Source organism: Eptesicus fuscus, chromosome 10 (genome assembly GCF_027574615.1).
Source record: "Eptesicus fuscus isolate TK198812 chromosome 10, DD_ASM_mEF_20220401, whole genome shotgun sequence".
In the NCBI taxonomy this organism is placed as follows: domain Eukaryota; kingdom Metazoa; phylum Chordata; class Mammalia; order Chiroptera; family Vespertilionidae; genus Eptesicus; species Eptesicus fuscus.
Window position 1 is genome coordinate 28,319,379 of NC_072482.1, and position 26,116 is coordinate 28,345,494.

Sequence of the window (26,116 nt, forward strand, 5' to 3'; positions counted from 1 at the left end):
GATACAAAGTCTCCAAAATCAAGAAGATTGAAATCATAGCAAGCATCTTCTCAGATCACAATGGCATATTATTAGAAATAAACTACAATAAAACCAATCACCAAAATTCAAACACTTGGAGGCTAAAGAGCATGTTATTAAACAATGATTGGGTTACCAAAGAGATCAAAGAAGAAATTAAAAACATCCTGGAAACAAATAACAATGAAAACACAACAATCCAAAGTCTATGGGACACATTGAAAGCAGTCCTGAGAGGGAAGTTCATAGCATTACAGGCCTAGCTCAAAAAAAAACAAACAAACAAAAAAAACAAGAAAAAATGGTAATAAACTATCTAACTCTACAACTTAAAGAATTACAAAGAGAACAACAAGAAAAGCCCAGAGTGAGCAGAAGGATGGAAATAATATAGATCAAAGGGGAAATAAATGACATAGAGACCAAAACAAACAAACAAAAAATAATACAAAAGATCAATGAAACCAAGAGCTGATTCTTTGAAAGGATGAACAAGATTGATGAACCTCTAGCCAGGCTCACCAGGAAGCAAAGAGAGAGGACCCAAATAAACAAAATCAGAAATAAAAGAGGTGAAATAACAACAGAGCCCACCGAAATACAAAGGATTTAAAAAAAATACTTTGAGCAACTCTATTCCAACAAAATGGTCAACCTAGAAAAAAAATTGACATATTGCTAGAATAATATGACCTTCCATAACTCAATCAAGAAGAATAAAAAAATCTGAATGGGCCAATAATTATGGAGAAAATTGAAGCAGTAATCAAAAAACTTCCAGCATCAAAATAAAAAGCTTCTGCACAGCTAAAGAAACCATCCAACAAAATAACAAGAAAGCCCACTGCATGGGAGAATACATTTGTCAATGTCATCTCCTTTAAGGGTTTAAACTCCAACATTTACAGGGAACTCATACAACTTAACAAAAGTAAGATTACAAATCCAATAAAAAAAAATGGGCAAAGGACCTAACTAGACACTTTTCGAAAGAGGACATACTGAAGTCCAAGAGACAGTGAAAACATGATCAAAGTCACTAATTATCCTAGAGATGCAAATCAAAACAACAATGCAGTACCATCTCACACCTGTCAGAATGGCTATCATCAACAAGTCAACCAATGACAAGTGCTAGTGAGGATGAGGAGGAAAAGCAACCCTCTTGCACTGCTGGTGGGAATGCAGACTGGTGCAGCCACTGTGGAAAACAGTTGGGCATTTCCTCGAATAATTAAAAATGGAATTGCCATTTGACCCAGTGATCCCGCTTGTAGGAATATATCCCAAGAAACTAGAAACGCCAATCAGAAAGGATATATGCACCCCTATGTTCATAGCAGCACAATTTACTAGTACTATAGCTAAGATTTGGAAACAGCCTAAGTGCCCATCAGCAGATGAGTGAATTAGAAAACAGTGGTATATCCACACAATGGAATACGAAGCTGCTATAAAAATGAAGGAATTCTTATCATTTGCAACAGCATGGATGGACCTAGAGAGCATTATACTAAGCAAAAGAAGCCAGTCATAGAAAGATAAACATCACATGATCTCACTCATTTGTGGAATATAATGAACAACATAAACCAATGAACAAAAACAGATCCAGAGACAGAACAGCATCAAACAGACTGTCAAACCTCAGAGGGAAGGCAGGGGAGGGTGGGGTGAAGGGGGAGAGATCAACCAAAGGACTTGTATGCATGCATATAAGTATAACCAATGGACACAGATACTAGGGGGGTGAGGGCATGTGCCGGGGTTTGGGGGTGGTGGGGGGGAGGTTAATGAGGGGAAAAGGAGGCATATGTATTACTATATGTACTACTTTAAATGTAAAAAAAAAAAGAGAAAATATTGTGAAATAACAAAAACAAAACAAAAAAACTTTTCTAGTCTGGAATGTAGAATATTATAAATTATTTTGGGACATCTTTCTTCTTAATGATAGATTTGCAATAATGATCATTTACTTTATCTATTCTAAGTAACAATTTATGCATTAAATTTACCAAATGCTTTGACTCTCTCTCTCTCCCCCCTTTTTTTCTGTCTCTCTTTTTTAAAGCCAGAAAATGTTTATATCCCTTGCCTTTTGCCAAATTTTGTTTTCTATATTTAAACAAAAAGGTTTCTAAGAGGCTTCATTATCAAATCAATAGCAGACCACATCTAGCTAGGCTAAGGGAAAAAATAACAGTGAACCCTGATTTTTATTAACATCTTATGGACCCAGTTATCCTATATAATAAAAGGGTAGTTTGTTAAGTGTCTGGTAACTGGTCGACTGTTCAACCAATCAAAGAGTAATCTATATATATAAAAAGCCAGTGTCCATGACCACCGTGATGACCAAATGACTGATCACCATGAAGTACACTGAGCGGGGCAGGGTGGAACTGGGGACTGGTGAACGGACTGAACGGCTGACCTCTTGGTCCCTGCCCCTGGCCCGTATGGATCAGCGATGGTGAACGGGGGAATTGGGGTGGGTGGCGGGAGGACCTTTGGGATCACCAGCTGTCAGGCCTTTGGGATCACCAGCTCATCCCCGACTGCTCGAGGGCTCAGACCTGTGGGAAAGCAGGAGCTGGTGACTTCACCTCCATGTGCGTGCGCTGGGCCGGCTGCTGATGGAACACGCTGCCCACTCGGGGCTGCTCACACTGGGGTGGGTAGGTCACGGGCATGCCCCACAGCTTTTGTCAGTGCCTCAAGCCTCAGCAGGATGAGTGGGAGCAGCAGGTAGAAGCTACCAGCGGCGTACTGCAGTTTTCAGCCCGATCCCCGCAGGCCACCCCGAGGGGCCCCACCCATGCATGAATTTGTGTACTGGGCCTCTAGCTTTATAATAATTATTGCATTGTATGTTAAAAGTCTCTAAAATATTTCTTCCTATTGGTGAAGCCCTATTTTAACAACTCTTAAAACAAAACATGCATAATTTAAATATCCTGTTTCAAAGGAACAATTAAGACCATCAAATATGTAATATATTTTTGATAAAATGAAAATTTCTAACTTAAATTCAAAGCTTTTATTTCAAAAGTTTTAGTGGAATTAAACTAAAGTAGGTTGTCAAGGTAATGAACATGTTTGTTTAAATTTTTAAAAAATTTGATAGTGATCTAAATTTTTCCAGATAGGTTTTTAAGATATTTTCTAATCAGTAAAAAGCATTTTAACAGATGACTTCTGAAGAAAATTCAATACACTAAGATAAAGTACAGGGGAAAAAAAGTAACTAATTTACATAAAGTAATATCGCCTTAATGAAAGGAGATGAAAAAATGTAAGATAATCACAGAAGCTTACAGCCCTAAAATGAGCTCCTGCTTTATATTATCCTTTACATTATTCTATTATCTTCTTTTCACCTTGTCTCAGATATGAAGGAAATTAAAAAGAAAAAACATTGTTTCTATGCTTCTAAAAAGCTGAGTTATTTTAAAATATAGCCACTATGTTGATTAAATCACATTACAAGTTCTAAGATGTAGTAAATATTTTTTTCAATTCATTTTCTTTTTATTGAATTTATTGGGGTGACACTGTTTAGCAAAATTATATATTTCAGCTGCACAATTATACAACATATCATCTGTACACTGTATTGAAGTTTTTATTTAAATATTTATTTATAATATTAGTATTTGATACATGATTTTTAATAGATCATTTTATAAAAACATACAGTCAAAAGACAAAAATTAAACTGTAAACTCTCAGTGATGAAACTTCATGATTAGAAATTCTTAGCTCATTATAGCAATTCAAAATTTGATAGAATTCAGGATATATTTAAAGAAATTTAAATAATTTTCTTGTGATTCCATAACTGCAATTCTAAGCCACAGTTCTTTATAATTAATAAAATTTATCTCTTATGTGTGAAATCTAATGAACACAATAAACTGATGAATAAAATAGAACCAGAGGCAGGGAAACATGAGAGCGACTGAGGAATCTCAGAGGGAAAGGAAAATGGGGGGGCGGGGTAACTAGAGAACTTATATGCATAGGCCTGGGGTGGGGTGGGAACTGGATGGCTGGGGGCAAGAGGGGAAAAGGGGGGACATCTGTAATACTCTCAACACTAAAGATTAAAATATAATAATAAAATAAAATAAACTGAAAGAATTCCACTCCAATGGAATAAGGTGATTGGGAGCTTCTGGGAAATGTCTGGTATAATTTTCCTGTGTAATAGAAGGCCTTTAGCACTGGAACCACAAGACCTGAATTTAAATCCTATTCCTCTTACTATTGGGGAAAATAAAAGTTGAACAGTTACAGAAGAAAAAAAAAATCATTAGAACATGGACAAAATCAAGTCACGATTTGACTTTGGGTGGGTGGGCACACAAGTCAATATACACATCATGTATCACAGAAATGTCCAATTGAAACCTATATGATCTTATTAACCAATGTCACCCAATAAATTTAATAAAAAATAGAAAAAGAATATGAACAGCCTAGTATATCTGCAACATAAAGATTCTCATATAAAATTTTATAAAGAAGCTAAATAAATCCAATAGATAATATATTTTAATTTTAATCAGTTATAAAATCTGATATAAAATGTATCTGTTCTATAAGTTTTCATTTTTAACAAAACAGATACATGTAAGTATTATATAATGCAAAATAATTATAGTCTTTTAAAAATGCGCACATAAAATACCATATTTAATATTAATCTAAGAGAATATTGCATATGCTTAGATATTTTGTTTGTTTCAATTTATCCAGCATCTTTAAGATGCTGTACTTTAAGATGGTCTGGATTCTGTGTACCTCATGCAAAAAGAAAAAAAGAAAAGTAAACTATTTTTTACCCAAAATATTTATTCCAGAGAATGACTATCTTTAAAATAGTCTTTGTGTGTCACTATTATAATGTTACTGCGTATGGATGTGGATTTAATCTAAAATAATGCTTTTATGTTCAGTGTATTAGAGTTCATGTGCATTAATAACTGGTTTCTAAGCAAACAACTTATTTTAAAGTACATTGACTAATGATTTTCTACTTAAATGCACATTAAATAATGATTTTCAACTTTATAACTAAAGAACTGATAAATTCATAAATATCAAATACTGACTGGTCACAATATTTTTGTTGGTAATGGTTTGGTTTTGATAATATCAGGCAAACATTTAAAACATTTTTTCTTCTATATTCTTTGAACAGGCCAGCCACTGTTACTATAATTGTTCTGGTGAATTCTCTATTTACATATAAATTTTTAGTAGATCAATATTATTGTCACTGACCTAAGTGAACTGATTATTATGGCTTAAAAAGACATTAGTTCTATTGGATAACATATGTTATTAAGTGTCAGAAAATGTCAATTCCAGTGCCCAGCTTTGCAATAGTTTTGAAAATAAATTGAGTCTGTCATCCAGACACTGTCATATATCAAGGAATTCATTTTTAAGTGACATCATTAGGATGAATTATTAATTGTTTCAGGCTTTAGTTTCAAAAACCAAAAGAGTGAATGAAACAGATTCAAAACACAGATATAATCATGAAGTATATTATGTAATAATTACTGTTTTAATATTTTCATTGGGTGTCTGTAGTTTAATTGGTAATAAGTATACAATTGGTATTGAGGTGTTAGATTATTTCAAAGATTTCTAATGGGTAAGTCAATTCTAAAATTAACCAAAAAATGTTTAATCAAAAAACATAATCCTGTAAAACAAAAGCTATATAAAAATGTAATTAGCCGAAACCGGTTTGGCTCAGTGGATAGAGCGTCGGCCTGAGGACTCAAGGGTCCCAGGTTTGATTCCGGTCAAGGGCATGTACCTTGGTTGTGGGCACATTCCCAGTAGGGGGTGTGCAAGAGGCAGCTGATCGATGTTTCTCTCTCATTGATGTTTCTAACTCTCTATCCCTCTCTCTTCCTCTCTGTAAAAAAAAAATCAATAAAATATATTAAAAAAAGTTTTTTAAATGTAATTAGTCATTTTTCAGCTGTTCATAGTTATTTTTTACCTTTTAAACATTTTATTGCATTGAAAATGACATTTTTATAATAACAATTTAAACAGTCATTTTTTGATAATTGAGTAATAAATGCCCATGTACCCATCATCTATATTTAATTCATCTTAATATTTTCCCAAGTTGCTAAATAATTTTTTAAGGAAAATATACATAATGAATATATTTAAAGCCCATTTTTATATACCCATGTTAATTAACCTCCTGTCTTCTTTACAAAAAGAAGATCACTATCTTAGGATGGTATGCATTCTTCAAAATATGTTTTAATATTTTATTAAATATCAATACTAGCTCAAAAATTAAATAATTAGCTATCAATCTATTAATATCTGCACACAACTCATATTAAGAAACAATAGCCTGGCAGGTAGGGTTCAATGGTTGAGTGTCAACCTCTGAACCAGAAGGTATGGTTGGATTCCAGGTCAGAGCACATCTCCTGGGCTCAATTCCCAGTGGGGGATGGCAGGAGGCAGCCAATCAATGATTCTCATCATTGATGTCTTAATAGTTTTAAGAGTTATTTGTATATTATGCATAATAGTCTTTTACTAGTATTAGATATGTCTTTTGGAAATATTTTGTATGTTATGCATAATAGTCTTTTACTAGTATTAGATATGTCTTTTGCAAATATTTTCTTCCAGTCCATGGTTTGTCTTATCATTGTCTTGCTTTTGTCACAGAACAGAAAATTTTAATTTTAATGAAGTTCAGCAACACTGGCCAGGGTTATTTACTTGTTGTTTTTTGTTTGTCCATGAACATCTCTGCTTTTCCCTTCCTCTCTGAAATAAATAAAAATATAGTTTAAAAAAATCCTACAAAACTCTGATAAACAACTAAATAACCCTGGATAGTGTTGCTAAGTGGTTAGAGTGTCGGCCTATGCACCAAAGGGTTGTGGGTTTGATTCCCGGTCAAGGGCACATACCTGGGTTATGGTTTCCTTTCCAGGCCCCAGTTGGGGTGATTGCAGGAGGCAACCAACTAATGTGTTTCTCTCACATCTGTTTCTCTCTCCCCGCCCCTTCTTCTACTCTCTCTCAATGGAAAAAATATCCTTGGATGAGGATTAAAAACAATAATAAAAAACCCCACACAAAACTAAATAGAGATATGTCATGTTCATGGACAGAAAGACTGTATATTGTCAAGATATCAATTGATCTCTAGATTCAATGAAATCATAATCAAAATCCCAGGGAGTTATTTTTTAGATATTGCAAAAATGATCCTAAAGTTTATATGTAGAGAAAAATACCCTGAATACTGAATACAATGTTGAAGGGAACATGATATTTATAAAGAAGAACAAATTGGAGGACTGGCACTGCCTCACTTCAAGACTTACCACAAAGCTGTAGTAATCATGACAATGTGCTATTATTAAAAGAACCGATAAATAGATCAATGGAACAAAATAGAGATCCCAGAAGTAGACCCACATGAATATTGTCAACTGAAAGGCAATTCAATACAAAAAAGATGGTCTCTTGAAAATTGTACTGGAACAGCTGAATATGTACCTGAAGAAAAAGAATTTAGATACAAACTTCACACTTTTACATATAAATGAATGCAAAAATGGGTAACATACCTAACGCAAAATGAAAAATTAGAAAAATCCTTGAAGATAACAAAGGAGAAAATCTAAATGACTTTGAGTTTATTTTTTTAAATATGACACCAAGGGCATGATCCATGAAAGAAAGAATTGATAAGCTGGACTTCATTAAAATTAAAAATTTCTGTTGTGTGACAATAGCAAGACAATGATAAATCAAACCACGGACTGGAAGAAAATATTTGCAAAAGGCATATCGAATACTAGTAAAAGACTATTATGCATAATATACAAAGAACTTTTAAAACTCAACAATAATGAAACAAACAACCTAATTAAAAATGGGCATGAACAGACACCTAAACAAAGAAGTCATAGTGATGTAAAATAAGCATATGAAAAGGTGCTCCACACCATATGTTATTGGGGAAGTACAATTAAAACAATGAGATACCAATTACAACTCTTGGAATAGCTAAATTTCCAGAGCACTGACAATACCCAATGCTCATTAGAATATAAAACACAATGGGAACTCCCATTCACTTCTGATGGAAATGCAAAATGATACAGTCACTTTGGAAGATAGTTTGGCAGTTTCTTAAAAAGTAGTTATCTAGATAATATGCTGCATATTATGTTCTCATACTTTCTTTTTCCATTCATCACATATTTCAGTAAACATTTAAGGAATATATATTCATATAGTTTATTTATAGTAAATTACATATAGTTTTCTGTTTATCCTATATTTGAGGCCCGATGCACCTGGGTTTCCCTCTGGCCACCAGCAGGTACCCAGGACCCAGGCTCCCCTCACAGCCCTGGCTTCGTTCAGAAGGTTGTCTGGAAGGACATCTGATCTAATTAGCATATTATGCTTTTATTATAGATAATAAAAGCCTAATATGCTAAGTGTACAGTCATATGGTCATCTGTTCAACCAATCAAAGTATAATATGCTAATGATATGCTAAGGATGTTTAACCACTTACTATGATGTGCACTGACCACCAGTGGGCAGATGCTCTGATGGGTAAGTTAGCTTGCTGCTGGGGTCTGGCCAATCGGAACTGAGCAAGATGGGTTGGACACACCCTGGAGCCCTCCCACAGCCCCTCCCTGGCTGGCCAACCTCCTGCGTCCCTCCCTGGCCTCTATTGTGCACAAGTGGGGTCCCTCAGCCTGGCCTCCACCCTCTCGTAATCTGGGACCCCTAGGGGGATGTCAGAGAGCTGGTTTTGGCCTGATCCCATAGGCCAGGCCAAGGGACCCCACTTGTGCATGTATTCGTGCTCCAGGCCTCTAGTTATATCATATTTTTGTTAATTATTTTTAAGTTTTCAGCATTGTAAATATACTACATATTTATAACCTTATACATATTTTTGTGTACCCATATTTAAGACTTTCAGGTGTATATATACCATATAGTTTACAATTTCCCCAATGTAGTTCTTTATCCTCCCATGAACAGTGAATAAGATTCCATTGGTCCTTGGAAAGACATATTGTTAGGTAGGATGTTAGATATGAGCAGCTGGGGAAGGGTCTGCCCTGGGGTCCTGAACAGGAGTCAGACCAACATTGCATTCAGACCACCTCTCTATGGGCAGCCCAGCAGCCAGCAGAGTGCCAGTGGGCAGGTTCAGAACCAGTAGGTTCTTGGTAAACAAACTCAAAGGTAAACAAAATGACCTCACTTCTACCTTACTAAGGCCCTGGGCTAATTATAATAAAATTTTCATTGCAGTTTTGATACCCTCGCCCCATGGATTTTTCTCTATGCATTATGGGTAAGGACATGCACAGAAAAAATATAGTTATTCTAGAGGCGCGGTGCATGAAATTCATGCATGGGTGGGGTCCCTAGGCCTTGCCAGCAATCAGGGCTGATTAGGGCCAGGCCAAACAGGGCTGGGTTGAAGAGGAGGCAATAGTTGCTGGGCCAGGCGTGGGAAGGAACAGACACTGGACACCAGATGCTGACACCGCCATTATCAGTGCCCCACCACTGTGTGGTTCCCTGCTTCTCCGCGACCTTCTTCCCTCACTGCCGCACCGCTACCTCAGTGGGTGGGTGCTGGGCCAATTGGGGCTTGCCAGCCAGGGGTAGGAATGGAGCATGGGAGGTTGGCTGTTGGCCCTGAGGAGGGAGCCAGGCTTTGGCCCCCCTAGAAAAGGGGCCGCATGCGCTGCCACCCACCCCTGGTTCCCTGTCCCAGCCTGGGGCCCGAAGGCCCCTGTGGGGTTGGGAGAGGAGGCGATGGGTGCCAGGCCAGGCAGAAAAGGAATGGACGCTGGACACTGATGCCACCATCATTGGTGCTCCACAGCCACACAGTTGGACGGCTGGGGGAAGTTGGCTGTGGGAGAACACTGACCACCAAGGGGCAGCTCCTGCATTGTGAGTCTTCCCCCTAGTGGTCAGTGTGCATCATAGAGACCGGTCGTTCCACTTGTTCTGGTCACTTCAGTCGCTTAGGCTTTTATATATATAGATAATCCTTTTCTGTCAATCATCCATGAATGCAAATGAAAGTATTCACCCAGAAAATTCCTCATTTAAACCATATAACCCAGGAATTTGGGGCCATTGTCTCTCTCAACTGGCCAGCTCCTCACTTGGAGTGTATCTTCAATAAATCACACTTTGCTTTACTTTCATTTTTGTTAACCTTAAAATCTTTTCTGCGTCAAGAAGAAGAACCAAGGTCCGAGACAGTAATCCCAGGGCAGGCCTCACCCAAGCTGCTCATATCTAACTGCCTACAAATGTATCTCACTTTATTTTAGTTTTTGTAATTATTTGTTTGCTGACCATTTACATTTCTTCCTCCTTGAATGGCTTGTTCATATTCTTTATCTATATTTTCTTATTACCTCCTAACCTTAGCTGATTTTAGCAATGCTTAGTGCACATACTTTTTTGCATGCATCTACTTGGTTATCACTAACAGCTTATTGTCTCAAACACAAGTCAGAGGGAGCTTGTTGGACCCCACTCAAGTACAGACTGTAAAGACAAATGGCTGCTGTGTTGAGGCATTTTAAAAATGTACTTTACTTTTTAGATTATTTTAAGCTTCAAAGAAAAATTAAGCTGAAAATGCAGTTACCATATAGCTCTTCCCTCCATAAATGAAAAAAATATTCCCCCATTTTCAACATCCTCCACCACAACAGTACATTAATTTAAATTTATGAACCTACACTAACACATCCTTATCACCCAAAGTTCATAATTTACATTAGAATTCACTCTTATGTTGAGCATTCTATGGATTTTGACAAATGTATAACACGTGCCCACTGTTATAATAGCATACGAAATAGTTTCACTGTCCTAAACATCCTCTGAGTTCTACTTATTCATCTCTTCTTCCCCCCCAACTGCTGATAACCACTGATCTCTTTATTGTCTCTGACATTTTGCCTTTTCAGTAATGTTATATATTTGGAATCTATATATATAAAAGCCTAAGCAACCATTATGACCAAATGTCCAGAATGACTGGAACCGGTCACTATGACACATACTGACCACCAAGGGGCATACACTCAATGCAGGGGCTGCCCCCTGGTGGTCAGTGCGCTCCCACAGCAGAAGAGCTGCTCAGCTGACTGAACTGTCCTTGTGGCCCACCAGCCCAACTGCAGCCACTCACTCCCTCAGTAGTCCTACAGGTCCAATCTCTGGAGAACGGGCCAGGCACCAATGGACCAGCCCTCTGCACAATCCTGACAGCACCACTGGCTTCCTGGAAGTTGGCCTCAGGCAATTGCGCCTGCTTCCCCTCCCTAGATGCTCTGCAAGGAGCAAAGAATATAAAAGTGGCCTCCAGGTGGCTCCCAACAACCAGCAGGAATGTTAGCAGGAAGAATCCAGATCCAGAGCTGGCAAGGGCATCCCATCACTTGTCAGGGAGCTGATCGCATCCCAGCCCCCTTCTTCCCCTCCTTGGGAACCCACCCGTGCACGAATTCATGCACTGGGCCTCTAGTTATACTATAAAAGTCTTTTTAGATTGGCTTCTCTCCTTTGGTAATATGTATTTAAAATTCCTCTATGTCTTTTCATGACTTGATAGCTCATTTCTTTTTAGTGCTGAGTTATATTCCATTATCTGGATGAATGTTTATATATTCATTTATTGGTGGGCATCTTGCTTACTTCCAAGTGTTGGCAATTATGAATAAAGCTGACATAAGTTTCAACTCATTTGGGTAAATACCACGCATATTGTAAGTTTTGTAAGAAACTGCCAAACTGTCTTCCAAAGTGATTTCCATTTATTTTTAATCCAGATGTAAATTACCTTGGGTTTCCAAATATCTCCTGTTTACTGCACCATCATCCTCAAAGACCGTCTCTGAACCGAGGCTGGACACCTCCATTCCTTCCTTACCTTTCTGACCTCTGGGGAGGGCGCCTCTGGAACAAGGTGCCAGCACTGTGCAGTGCAACACTAATCAGAAGGTCAAAGCTCATATCCAGAGGCCTCCAACATCTGTTTCATGTCACGTCGAGTTTGTATTTCACTCATGGTTCAGTCAATACATTGTATTGGCAGCAGTTTTTCCTAACATGAGTTGGGCTTGAAGATTAATATTCACAAAAACTCTTCAGCAATCTGCATGTGGAGCTGTCAGGGTAATCACCATTAATAGTTGGTTATTTTCCATCAAGCTTTTTAGGATTTTCTCAGTTTGAGACACACTTTGCTGCCATCAGCAAGATTGAAGGGTGAATATCAACCCTATAATCAATTCAGCTCTCTGTAAATGAATTCATTGTTCTTGTGTTCATGAATACATCACATGGGTTCTCTTTTAAGTAGAGGGCATTGGGGCTGGCTTCATTCTGTAGCAATTTGAGACCTCATGCTGAAACTTGGGAAAGTAGTCTTCAGAAGCTATATAATAAATTCAAATGAAAAGTCTTCATTTAGATTTTTTAGGTCATCTTGGTTCTACTATTTATTCCATGCCTGTCTCCAACTCAGAGCTATCTCTTGGGTCCCATGCAGGGCAAATTGAAAATGCCAGGCAGTTAATGCCCCATACTTCAGTCTGCATAATTTCTGTGGGTCTATTATCCAGTTAATAATCACATCTTCTGTTCAGTTGATAGCATTTTTAAAAAATATTAATTCTTTAACACTCTTTTTCCTGGCCAGAGCCCCACACTTTCAGGCTTGGTCATGATTCTGTTTTTGGACAGTGATCTATAAGTAAAGGAGGAAGGGTGCTATTTCAGAGCCTAGGGCTTAAGAAGGTTTTCATGTTTCTGCTTATTCTCTTGAACCTCTGTCACTCCATGAGAAGAATATGCTAATCTAGTAAGGATGAGAGACACTGGGAGTAGAGCCATTTCAGCTGACATAACAGACTTATAAAAACTCCTCTCACTTTAGCCAGGTGCAAGAGAAACCTAGATGAACTTAACCTATGTACATTAGCTAAATTATAGGATACCACAGATATGAAAATAATAACAAATGATTGTTATTTTTAACGACTGAGTTTTCAGGATTTTTGCTAAGCAACAGCAGCAAACCAATGTAGTCTGTATAGTAATTTTAAGGAGTATATGTCCTCTATAGACAGGGGGAACTTAAATATCTGTATTCACTTTAATCTCCCTTTCTTTTTATTTTTTATTAAATTTATTGGGATGACATTTGTCAACATGAACGTATAGGTTCCAGGTGTGGGTTTCTATGTTATAAGAGCTGTATATTGCACCTTGTGTCCACCATCCGAAGTCAAATCTCCTTTCTAATAGAAGCAAAACTTATCCTGTGTTGTAGGGAATCTGTACTTCTCTACATAACAAGACTTCCCCTAAAGGCCACTGAAAAAAAAAGACTTATGAACTGTTGCCAATTTTCCCTGGCCACTCCCGAACATTTCTCACTGGTTCTGGCCCATAAAAAGAATTATATTCCATCTTTGCTGATGAGAGATGAAAAACTTAACTGGGAACAGATAACCTATATCCTAAAAGAGTTATAAAGCTCACCAACTTACATTGCCACAAAGTTGGTAGGACAATCAGAGAATAAACATAAGTCTTAAATGAGCTAACATTGTCATGGATTGGGAGGGAAGATTTAATATGCTAATATGAGCATCTGGATCAATGAAAATATGCTAGCTAATCAAAGACAGGACTTAATTTTAGCTTAGAAGATTAGGGTAAAAGTGCCAGAATTGTCTTTTTTGTTGTTGTTTTGTTTTGTTTTGTGTGTTTTTTGTGGATATATAATAGAGGTAGCAGTTCATCAGTTCATAGGCTCATTGTTATGGAAATATTTGAAGGAATCAATTGTACATAAACTGCTTAGTTACCCCTTCATTTCTATACTCAGAGATTATAGGAGGGCATTTCATCAGCTAAGAAGAAAGTCTATTCACCCAGGAGGATATTGCACTCACCAACATTAAGCACAGGATTGATGAGGAGGCACTTATAAAGATACTCTTTTAGTGTCTTTATAAGCTCTATGGTGATTATCTTTTATAGGCTGGAGATAACAATGTGAAGTTGGGTTCTCTGATATGAATTAGGATAATGGGATTCAACGATAGGTAAAGCTTGTATTTGTTTGCCTATCAGATAAAAAAAATTGAGCAAATAACTATACACATCAGGGAAATGGAATGGTGATTGTTGGATTGATTCACAGATTATCTTTGGCTAATCAATGATGGGTTACTAGAAATAAATTATATGGACAATCTGTTATGGTGCTACTTTACATTTATATATATGTCTGCAGGACAGAAATATGATTTAACTTGCCTTTGTAGGGATTCCTAGTCTTTTAGACAACTTCAAACCTAAGCTTTGTCACACACTCAATCCCTCAACTGAAGGATTGCAAAAGCCCTTGAAGTAGAACCTTGCAATATAGTCACATGTGTTACATGTTTCTTTCTGAAGTCTCCTCAGAGGGATCTGAGGCCATTTGCCAGTATGACTTCACTGATGAAAGGAAGATATGCAGACCTTTCGAGGTTATTTATATTGGCCCTGAACTTATGATTACCTTTGAAATACCTCTGTTCCACCAGTGAAAAGACAGGATTATTTAAATTTGGTAGATTAGTCACAAAAATATGTTTTGTTTTGCTTTCCCCCACAGTTCCTGAATATTTAGTATAGTCAATATACTTAGTAATTAATAGACAGAATTTTCATACTGGAATAAAATGTTATAAAGGAAAGCCCAGCTGGAAGATTTTGAAATGCCCCTTCATACTCATTCAAATTTTAAACTAAAAGCAATTTTACGTTCCTAAATGACTTTAGTGATTACACCCCCTTGAAAGGCTTGAGAGTTTCAGGGATAGTGACTCAAAACATGCCGCTATTTACTCCACCAGACTGGACAGTGCCAAAGCCAAAGAAAATGATAGAAATAATAGATTACCAGAAATTTAAGCAGGTTGTGATACAAATTTTGACTGCAATTCTAGATTCTGTGTCTCTATTAGGACAGATAAACATAGTCCTTGCTTGGAGGGCCACCATGACATAGCAGATGTGTCTTTTTTTAACTAATCAATGAATGTCCAGTTGAATTTGTCCAACTGTTTTTTAAAATATATTTTAAAAGGCCAATATAAAGAAATACCAATTCTTCTCAAATTGATCTACAAATTCAATGGAGTTCCAATTAAAATTCTACCTGTCTTTTATTAATTGTTTGGATGTAGGGACTTATGCAGAACATAGTTGATTGTAAGAGAAAAAAAATTGTCAAATAAAACCAAAGCTTCCTAAAGAAGATTAAAAAGATGAGATGTCTTACCCTACCAGTATTGAGATATTTGAAAGGTAAGATTTATGGCATAGGCACATGAGTGGAAAATTGAACTAAGGAAACAGAATAGAGGCAGAGAAATAGATATATTCACAAATGGGAATTTAATCTGCGATTAAGAAAGCATTGCAAATCAGGCAAATCTGTGTGTAAAAGGCTGGATTATTTAATACATGTAGTAGACACAATTGGTTATTCATATGAAAAAAATGAACTCAGATTCCTACCTAATATAACTCACACAAAATTCCAGACAGATCAAAGTTTAAATATGAATGGAAGAGCTTTAAATATTTAAAAAGGAAATAGAAGAAACATATTTTTCCCCTAAGGTAAACATTTTTTACTTCTGATTAAATTTATTGGGGTACATCCTATATAATAAAAGGCTAATATGCAAATCAACCAAAAGGCAGAACGACCAGTTGCTATTATACTCACTGACCACCAGGGGCAGACAATCAATGCAGGAGCTGCCCCCAGATGGTCAGTGTGCTCCCACATGGGCACCACTCAGCCAGAAGCCCTGAGCCGGGCTCACAGCAGCGCTAAGGATGTCCAACTGACAGCTTAGGCCCGCTCCCCATGGGGAATGGGCCTAAGTTGTCAGTTGGATATCACCTCAGGGCTCCCAGACTGTAAGAGGGCTGAGGCCAGGCTGAGGGACGCCCCCCCCCCCCCCGGCAAGTGCACAAATTTTGTGCACTGGGCCTCTAGTTGGATAATAAGATTATATAGACTTCAAGTGTATATTTCTGATACATGATCTTCACATTGTATTGTATGCCCACCACCCAAAGTCAAATCATATATTTGACCCCTTTTATCCTTTTTTGCCCTAACTCCCTTCCCTCTGGTAACCACCACACTATTGCCTAGGTCTATGGGCTTTTGTTTGTTTTTCTTGTTTGTTCATTTGTTGCTTTCAATTTTATATCCCACAGATGAGTGAAATCATATGGTTCTTAGCTTTTTCTGACTTATTTCACTTAGTATGATATTCTCAAGGTCCATCCATGTGGTCACAAGTAGGAGTATTTCAGCTTTTCTTATGGCTGAGTAGTATTCCTTTGTATATATGTACCACATCTTCTTTATCCATTCCTCTATTGAAGGACACTTCTGTTTTTCTATGTCTTGGCCACCATGAATAATGCTGCAATAAACATAGGGGTGCATGTGTCCTTGCAGATAAATGTTTTCAAAGTTTTCATGTAGATACCCAGAAGAGGGTTTGCTGGGTCAGGGGTAATCCTATACTTAATTTTTTTGAGGAACTTCCAAACTATTTTCCAGAGTGGCTATAAAAATGACTTGGCCAAAGAAGAAATAAAAGGTGAGATCAAAATATAGAGAGAGACAAATAAGAATAACAATACAACATATCAAAACTTTTGGGATGCAGCAGAAGCAGTAGTATGAGTGAAGTTTTGTATCATTTACAGGCCTATCTCAAGAAATGAGAAAAATCTCATGAATAACCTAACATTACATCTTAAAGAACTAGAAAAAGAAAAACAAAAGTAGCCCAAGGTCAGCATAAGAAAGGAAATAAAAATTAGAGCAGAATTGAATTATATAGAGAACAAAAAGACTACTATACAAAAGTTAATACAACAAGGAGCAGGTTCTTTGAAGAGATTAGTGAAATTGACAAGCCCTTGGCTAGAATCACTAAGGAAAAAAGAGAAAAGACTCATATTAACAAAGTCATAAATGAAAGAGAAGTTACCACATACATCACAGAAATACATAGGATCATAACAGAATACTATGAAAGACTATATGCTACAACATTCAGTAACTTAGAAGAAATGGATAAGTGCCTAGAAATATGTAACATTTCTAGATCGAATCATGAAGAATTGGAAAATTTAAATGAACTTATTATTAGTGAGGAAATTGAAACAACCAGTAAAAACCTCCCCAAAAGTAAAAGTCTATGACCAGATGGCTTCACTAGCAAATTCTACCAACTACTCAAAAAAATTTTGATGCCTATCCTTCTCAAACTCTTCCAAAATATTAAAGAAGAGGCAATAAATGTTCCTAACACATTTTGAGAGGTCAACAGAACCCTGATACCAAAACCTGGCAAGGGTAAGACACAAAAGAGGGAAAAATACAGACAAATATCTCTAATGAATACAGATGTAAAAAAATCCTAAGGTAAATATTTTTTAAACAAGATAAAAAATCAAACCATATACCAACTAATCAATTAATTCAATTATATTACAATGAAGTTTTAGTACTCAAAAATTATCATAAAAGGTTATATGTTAAGCCACAATCAGTAGAAGATATTTTCAGTATATACATAAAAATTAGAATATATAAATCTTTTTTTAAATTAACAAAGGAGAACATTAATGTGCAGATGACATAAATAAGCATTTCTAGATAGGAAAAATAAATATCTTGAAATCTATGGAAAAATACTCAACCTTACAAGTTATATTGAAAATATAGACAAAATCCATAAGGATATATAATTTTACATATAGAAGTTAAGCTCTAATGGAATAATCTGACAATGCAAATAGGAATACTTATTCACTTTTGCTGATTGTGAATACTCCATTTTCAAAATTAAATGAAATAAAAAATCATGATATAGTAAATTTGAAAATGTCTACCTAATGGTTCAACTTATCTGTTTATAGGTATAAAACCTAGAGTAACACTAGTACTTATGTATTTGGAGAAATGTTTAGAAACTTGACTAGCATTATTATTTCTAAGAAAGAAGAGGTAAATAATCCCCATATCCATGTCTAGGAGTATAATAAGTAAATGTTGGTATGTATCTAAATGGAATATTCTACAACAGTTAAAAATAAACAACACATAAAATACATTAATAGATAATGTAGAAATGTCAAGTTCAACAAAATAAATTCATTTAGAAGACTATACACAATATTATTTCAGTTATATTAATATGAAAACTAAAGAGAATTTTGTTCAGGCAGCCATAGAGTTAATACTGTATATTAAGAACAACAGTTGTAAACATAAATTCAAGATATTCAATACAATTGGATTGAAGGATGGAGGGCATCAGTAATGTTCTACTTCTTAAGTTGAATGATGGGTATATGTATGTTCACATTGTTATTTGTTAAATTACGCACATATAATAATTGATTCAGTAAAATGTAGCATCTAACCTGTTTGTCAAATCCACGTAGGTTCCATTATTTTGGCAAGGTTTAGAGGAACACTCAGTTTCTATTTCACACAGAAGTCCAAAAAACACAGGTCTGCAAACACACCTTTTAAACAAGAAATTTAAGAATGTCATTGATATAAATGTATAAGGTCCAAGCTTCAAATAAGTATAACATGAACATTTGTTAATAATAAAAATGTTCAATTTGTCAGTTGAAAATATAAACTTGCACACATTTAGATACATCGAGATGCATAAACATGTACCTAGATTTCTTTTTCCTTTTTGGTTTTCCCTACCTGAAATTGTTGACCCCATCTTCATAGTCACAATAATTCTTACAGGGAAGGGAGAAGGACTCCTTCATGTTAATTTCACAGTGTTCCCCTTCAAATCCTGCTAAGAGAGATGTGAAGAATATGGATGAGCAATCCTCACTTCTGAGTGTGGATAACATCAGTGATAAACAGTCTGGAGAATTTGCTTATAATGGAACTTAAGAAATAAAAAAAAGGAAGACAAAACACCTCATCTCTGGTTTCTAATACAACTCTACTTCATATAATGTATAAATAAAATTATGCTAGTTTCTAATTAATGCATTCAAATGAAAGAATCAAGGGAGGGATACTTTACTAAATCCCCTGGGAAAATAGGGTTGTTGCTAATGGTGCTGTTGTTTTAAGGTATTTAAGTGTTTAAACAGAAGAATTCAAACCATCTGAAAAGCAAATGAATTATTGTGATGGCCAATCTTAAAGTAAAATTGAGCTTCAATGATCAAATTTATTCAAGGCAGTTAGCAGATGAGGCAGATTATTTAATTGCTTTTCATATCCAAGTGACTCAAAGAAAACAAATTACTTTCATTCACGGCTACATAAGAAGTCATCCATTTAAACACATGCCAGTTACATTTTAAAATAACAAAGAATATTTAAAAAAATATACAGACTGAAAAGAGAGGCAGCTGTAATTAGTTCAAAACTGTGTCAGAAAAATCAGCATAATTATCACTTATTAAAATACATTAAAATTTTAATATATTTATGATAACCACTTATACAATTATTTCCATGATTATATATTAACTAGGTATAACAAAATATATACTTATACTCATTTTGTCTTGATAACATTTTTCTATACTAGTTAGAAAATTAAGAAACAAGATTTTCCTCTCTTTTACATTTTTAGTGATAAAACTAAGTACCAAATAATTGCAGTGCCATTATATATGTCGAAATATACTCAGATTTGTATTACTCTAAGAACACTGTGTTTATTATTGGCATGCACATAGACTGGTATTGGAACTAAGAAAGAGAAGGTGATCCAACTACCCATGAATGGCCTTCTTCCTCTCCTAATACCTTCTCATATAGTTTTTCCTTCTCTTTCCATACACAAACATCTCTTCATGTTCAGAGTTTCAAATGATATATATTATTGGCATGCAGATGATATAACACAGTTTCCCTGGTCTCTATCTTTGCATCATGACTGTTTAGCTTTCAGTACCTATTGCTCAGTGGAAAATCCTCTCCATATTTCCTCAGTCAGATTTTCATGAGAGAACATGGGATTGGCCTACTTTATCAGTTCACATCACACTATGCCACAAGCCATTGTCCTGTTCTGTAGTAGGTACCATCAAGTCAAGTGCTAAACCCTCTTCCAGCTGCATTTTGGAAAGCTGGTAATACACCTTCTAAAATAGGGCTGTCTCTTTAGCATTAAATAATATGTAAAACTAAAATTAATCCAAAAGAAGACAAGAGTAAAAATAACAAAATACAGATACAACAAATAGAAAACAAATAGTAAGATGGTATATTTAAAGCCATATATATTAACTAGAAGCCTGGTGCACAAAATTCATGCACTTTGGGGGGGGGGAAGGCGTTACCCAGCCCAGCCTGCACCCTCTCGCAGTCCAGGAGCCCTCTGGGGATGTTCGACTGATGGCTTAGGCCTGGGGGAGTGGGCCTAAGTCGTCAATCAGACATCCTTAGTGCTGCAGCAAAGGCTATGGGAGCGCACTGACCACCAGGGGCAGCTTCTGCATTGAGCATCTGCCCCTTGGTGGTCATTGTGCGTCATAGCAACATGTTGTTCCACCGTTGGGCTGAAACTGGCTCTCCGACATCCCCCGAGGGGTCTCGGATTTTGAGAGGATGCAGGCCAGGCCGAGGGACCCCACCAGTGCACGATTGGGGCCAGGGAGGGATGCAGGAGGTTGTTCAGCTAGGGAGGGGTCACGGAAGGGCTCCAGGCTGTGTCCAGCCCATCTCATTCAGTCCCGATCGGCTGGACCCCAGCAGCAAGCTAACCTACCAGTCAGAGTGTCTGCCCCCTGGTGGTCAATGCATGTCATAGCGACTGGTCAACCAGTCGACTTTCTGCCCCCTGGTGGTCAGTGCACATCATAGCAAGCAATTGAGTGGCCTTAGCATATTATGCTTTAATTGGTTGAATGGCCTACTGGATAACTGGACACTTAGCATATTAGGCTTTTATTATATAGAATAATTTTATTAAATATGATATTTAAAAAAAACATTTCAATTTAAGGCAGAAATAGACTAAATAAATGAACCATAATATCTAAAAGAAATTTCATTCTATCTAAAAAAGAGGAAATATGCAAATTGACCATCACGCCATAACAAGATGGCTGCACCCACAGCGGAGGCTGAGTTCCCATAACGAGCCTTAATGAGCAATCAGCAGGGACCCGAGGCTGTGTGGTGCTAGGCTGGGGCAGGGAACCTGAGGCTGCGCCCCCTGCCTGTTGGGGCTTGACAGGGGACCTCAGTCTGTGTCCCGACCCCAGCGCCTGGTTGGGGGACCTCAGGCTGCACACCCTGCCCGGCAGGGCTTGACAGGGGACCTGAGGCTTCATCCCCTGCCTGGAGGGACTTGACGGGGGACCTCAGGCCATGCCTCCTGTCCCAGGTCAGGGGACATCAAGACGCACCCCTCACCTTGGCCCAGGAGACCTGAGGCCACGCCCCCTAACCTGGCGGAGCTTGACGAGGACCTCAAGGCGTGCCCCTGCTCTGGCCTGGGCTGGGGGACCTCAGGCCACGCACCCCACCCCAGCGCCAGGCCGGGGGATATGAGGCTGCGTCCCCCTGCCTGGTGGGGCTTGATGGGGAGCCTCAGGGAGCACCCCCTGGCCTGGGCCAGGGGACCTCAAGGCATGCCTCCGGCCTGGGCTGGGGTACCTGAGGCTGTGGCCCCCACCCTGTTGCTGGGCCAGGTGACCTGAGGCCATGCCCCCCACCTGGCGGGGCTTGAAGGGGGTGGGGCTGGCTGGGTCTGGATCTAGCCCAATGGAGGTGGGGCCAGCTGGGTCTGCGTCTCATGCAATTTCAAGGTGCACATGGGTGGGGGTGACTTGACTCTGGTTCCCATGGCACACCCCAGACTCTGACAGGAGGAAGATTTTCATATACCGTATTTTCCGGCATATAAGATGACTGGGTGTATAAGATTTTCCTGGGTTAAAAAGTTGTCTTATATGCCAGAAAATACGGTACCTGACACTCTATTCATGAGAGAAACTTGGGTGAAAAGCCTATTTACTATTACCGTATTTTCCAGTGTATAAGATGACTTTTTAACCCAGGAAAATCTTATATGCCCAGTCGTCTTATATGCCAGAAAATACGGTACATTTTACTAATTTTCTTTTATCTCTGACACTTCTATTATAGAGAAAGGGCAAATAGCAATATTAAGATATTTCTTCTAATTAATTTGCTTTTAATGTGCACAAAATTTGTGCACTAGGTCTCTAGTTTAAATATAAGTACAAGTATAGGTTAAAAGTAGGAATATAAAATGAAGATGCACCATATTATTAATCATAATCCCGCAGAGCCTATGTGACGGGTAGACCAGATAGTCTTCAGAACAAGCATCATTATAAATTTGTCCTATTTTTTATTACTCAACTATCAAAAACTTCAAGTTAAACTTTGAAATTGCATGCTTATAATTTCACTCATGCACTAGAGTTATATCCTCAGCATTAAAAATAAAATTAAAGTGAGTTATTTCCAAGTTAATATGATTCTCCTAATTTTAGGTGAGCAAGTTATTATTCAACACACTTCACTCATCAATCACTATTGCTGTTATACATAAATTACAAATGTCATAGTACAGTTATAAATAACATAATAAGCTTGTGCTTTAAATATTTGATTCAAGTTACTTTTTTTTTAAGTTAAAGATTTAGAGAGTTGGATGCATTCCACCATTTCTACTTTGAGTATGACTAGCTTTGTCTGGGAAGCAGGGCATATTGACACTGGGATGTTTCCAGGAAATGTCCTTTTGAGCACTGTGGCTCAGGAGCGTTAGCTAGTTAGAGAAGTGCTAGTTCAGCAGGGCTGATGAATCAGAACAATCAGGACCTGGGAACTCAGACAGCTCACAGGACAAATTTATTTTCCATGATTATACCTTAGTCATTTAGTTTGACATTTCTGAGATGAAGTTTTGTTACAACACATGTCAATGGGCTGAGGAAATGAGATTGCTGAAATGCAGTAGACATTGAGAAAGAAAATAAAGTAGGCATGGATTGCATTTAAAATAAGACAAAGCTTTGTGGAGAAAGTTTGTATTTTAGGGACTTAAAGGAAGGGAATGTATACTTAGCCCCTAACTAAAGTTTCCATAGTCCTTTATGTTAGCAGCTGATATTTATTCGTGTAAAAGGTACTTATTTGCATACATTCAGTGAGAGCTAAAAGTCTGTCAAAATTAAAAGTACAGTGGATATTAATTCTATGCTGTTCTCCTGTTATTTATCCCTACCCAGAACTACTCAGCTGACTCTACTTTATTAACTGTAATGGAATTATTTACACAGGTATATGAGTTGTACTCAAACTGATGTCCTCTTGATCCTTTTCTTAATGTCTTGCCTGGGTATTATAACAGTAAATGTATGTGCCTGGTTAATAAATGATATTTTTACACTTATTCACTTCCACTAAACATCCTATGTAATAAAGAGCTAATATGCAAATGGTTGTCACCCCCTCACACCGTCATGCTGTAATGGCTCAGACACTCAGAGGAATGGGGACCAGCCAGGCACAAATGAGCTTGCAAGAGAGGAATGGGGATCAGCCAGGCACAAATGAGCTTGCAAGAGAGGAATGGGGACCAGCCAGGCTGCAGTCCCAGAGAGGTACAAGCCGCCTGCCCCGCTGTTCTGGGCACCAGTGGCTGTGCCTGCGGCTTGGGAGAGGGACAGTTGCACGCCTCACAGCCATGGGTACGAGCATCTGGGGCTGCAGCCCGGGAGTGGGACAAGCCGCCTGCCCATGGTCCCTTGCGGCTGCGGCTGGCCTGGGTGAAGCCGGCCAGGGTCCTGGGTGCCTGCGGCCAGCCAGAGAGAGGGAAGCCCGGCTCCCGGGTGTCTGCACCGGCTGGAGGAGGGAATCCTGGGTCCTGGGTGTGGGGCGAGGCAGAGGCGGTTAGGGGTGATCAGGCCAGCAGGGGAGCAGTTAGGGACAATCAGGCAGGCAGGCAGGCAGGCGAGTGGTTAGGAGCCAGCAGTCCCGGATTGCGAGAGGCAGTCGGACATCCCCCAAGGGGTCCTGGATTGGAGAGGGTACAGGCCAGGCTGAGGGACATCCCCTTCCCCATCCACGAATTTCGTGCACCGGGCCTCTAGTGTAAAATAAGATACTAAACCTGCTGCTCATACTTAAGACCTGAATCAATCATTTAATAGCACTTAATATTGTATCATTCCTAACCAATGGAGCCTATTTATACTTGTTCCTCTGAAAGAGATGTCATAGAACAAAGTACATTAACAATAGTTAGGTTTTCATAACCATTTTAGGAAGCATTTTATCATTCAGGGCTCTACCTTGACAACTATCACATTAGAAGTAATATCAGTTGAGATAATTAGAAGTGAAAGTAAATAGGGAAAACCTAGGGTATATCTTATTCAAACAAGATAGTGTCAAAATTATACATTTTAAAATATAAAAAATTATTATTATTAAAAGTGAATTATTTTCAAAAGTATTAAGATATAATACTTTTATTTCTTCTTAATTTCCCATTATTTAAAAACTTTATGAAAACAAAAAAGAGATTTTTCTCTTCATAAGTGAGAACATTTTGTAATTTTTCCTTTATATTTTAAAACAATTCTATATAATAAAAGCATAGTATGCAAATTGTACCCTTGACCTAGAGTTCATCCGGGAGTTTGACCAGGGGTTGGGGCCGGCTGGGGGAAGGGAGGGAGTACCCAGCAGGCAGCCAGCAGCCCCTAGGGACCCTACCCGTGCCCAAATTTCGTGCACTGGGCCTCTAGTATAATACAAATGCTAATATGTTCTTTAAAATTAGCCAGTATTACAAAAATATTTGTAGATTTAATTTTGAAGACTACTAAAGATAGAACTAATATTTTCAATAGGCCCTAACATTTTTTAATACTGATTTTAAGTAAACTTGTAGAAAATAAGTATAAAAGCTAATATTTTTGTTATCTTTTAGTAATGTATATTTGACATTTTAAAGTTAATTGGCAACAATATATATTTTCTTTGAAGAATGTTCTCACTATAAATTTCCAAGCCATTTAAGTCTAGTATACATGCTACTACATGAGGACATGTTTTTAACTGTCAAAAGCTGTAATTTTAAATTTAGGCAAACTATTTTTTCAAGTGACATTTATTTGGTGCTTGAAATTATACACCTTAGGTAATGTGCCATTACCATAACAGAAGTATATATACTAGAGTAATAGATACATTTAAATGCAACTGCTTGCCTCCTCTGGTAGTACAAATCCATCAAGCTTAGAATCCCAATTGTAAATCAATATCACATGTAAATGACCTGATTTTTCCTTCTACTGCATTTTACAAGAAGTCTTTTCCACATTTTAATCCTTTGTAAAGTGTCATCTATAGAAACTTTGCTCCTTTTGTCTTGGGAACATAAAGATGAAGTGGCTACATTTGGAAATTAATCCCTTTAAATTAAATTAAAAGTATTTGATAGGGTGATGTCCCTGCCTATAAACTGGAGATATTACTCTAAGTAGAAAGAGAAAGAATATTTCCTAAAGAAAATATTAAAAAACAAATATACTTTAACATTAAAATGATTTTACATCTCTTACTATATTCACACAGATGATAAGCCAGAAAATATACTATATTCAATACATATTTACAGTCATTCATGTGAAGTTCATCTTCAGTTATCTTTACCTCTGTAACCCTCAAGTCGTTTTTATATTCCATTTCTACCATCCTGAAGTTGTATTCAGTTTAGTCAACCTCTCCTACTTAATTAGCTCTTTCCCCTCACTGTGTGCATTAGAATTAACTTTTTCATCACATGCAATATAAACAAAAACACTTAGACAAGGAATGGGATTTATTGGCAGTCTAGCTGGGAAAGATAATAGGCAGTTTGTA

At 37.3% G+C, this 26,116-nt stretch overlaps 1 protein-coding gene across 1 annotated transcript in view; it reads right to left on the minus strand.

Moving 5' to 3' along the window:
• The window catches only part of EYS (eyes shut homolog), a 1,391,558-nt gene that overhangs the window by 927,658 nt on the left and 437,784 nt on the right, over window positions 1–26,116 (minus strand). Inside the window, 2 exon segments of the mRNA XM_054722350.1 lie at window positions 18,634–18,738; window positions 18,935–19,031. Of these exon segments, the coding sequence (XP_054578325.1) occupies window positions 18,634–18,738; window positions 18,935–19,031 (202 nt within the window).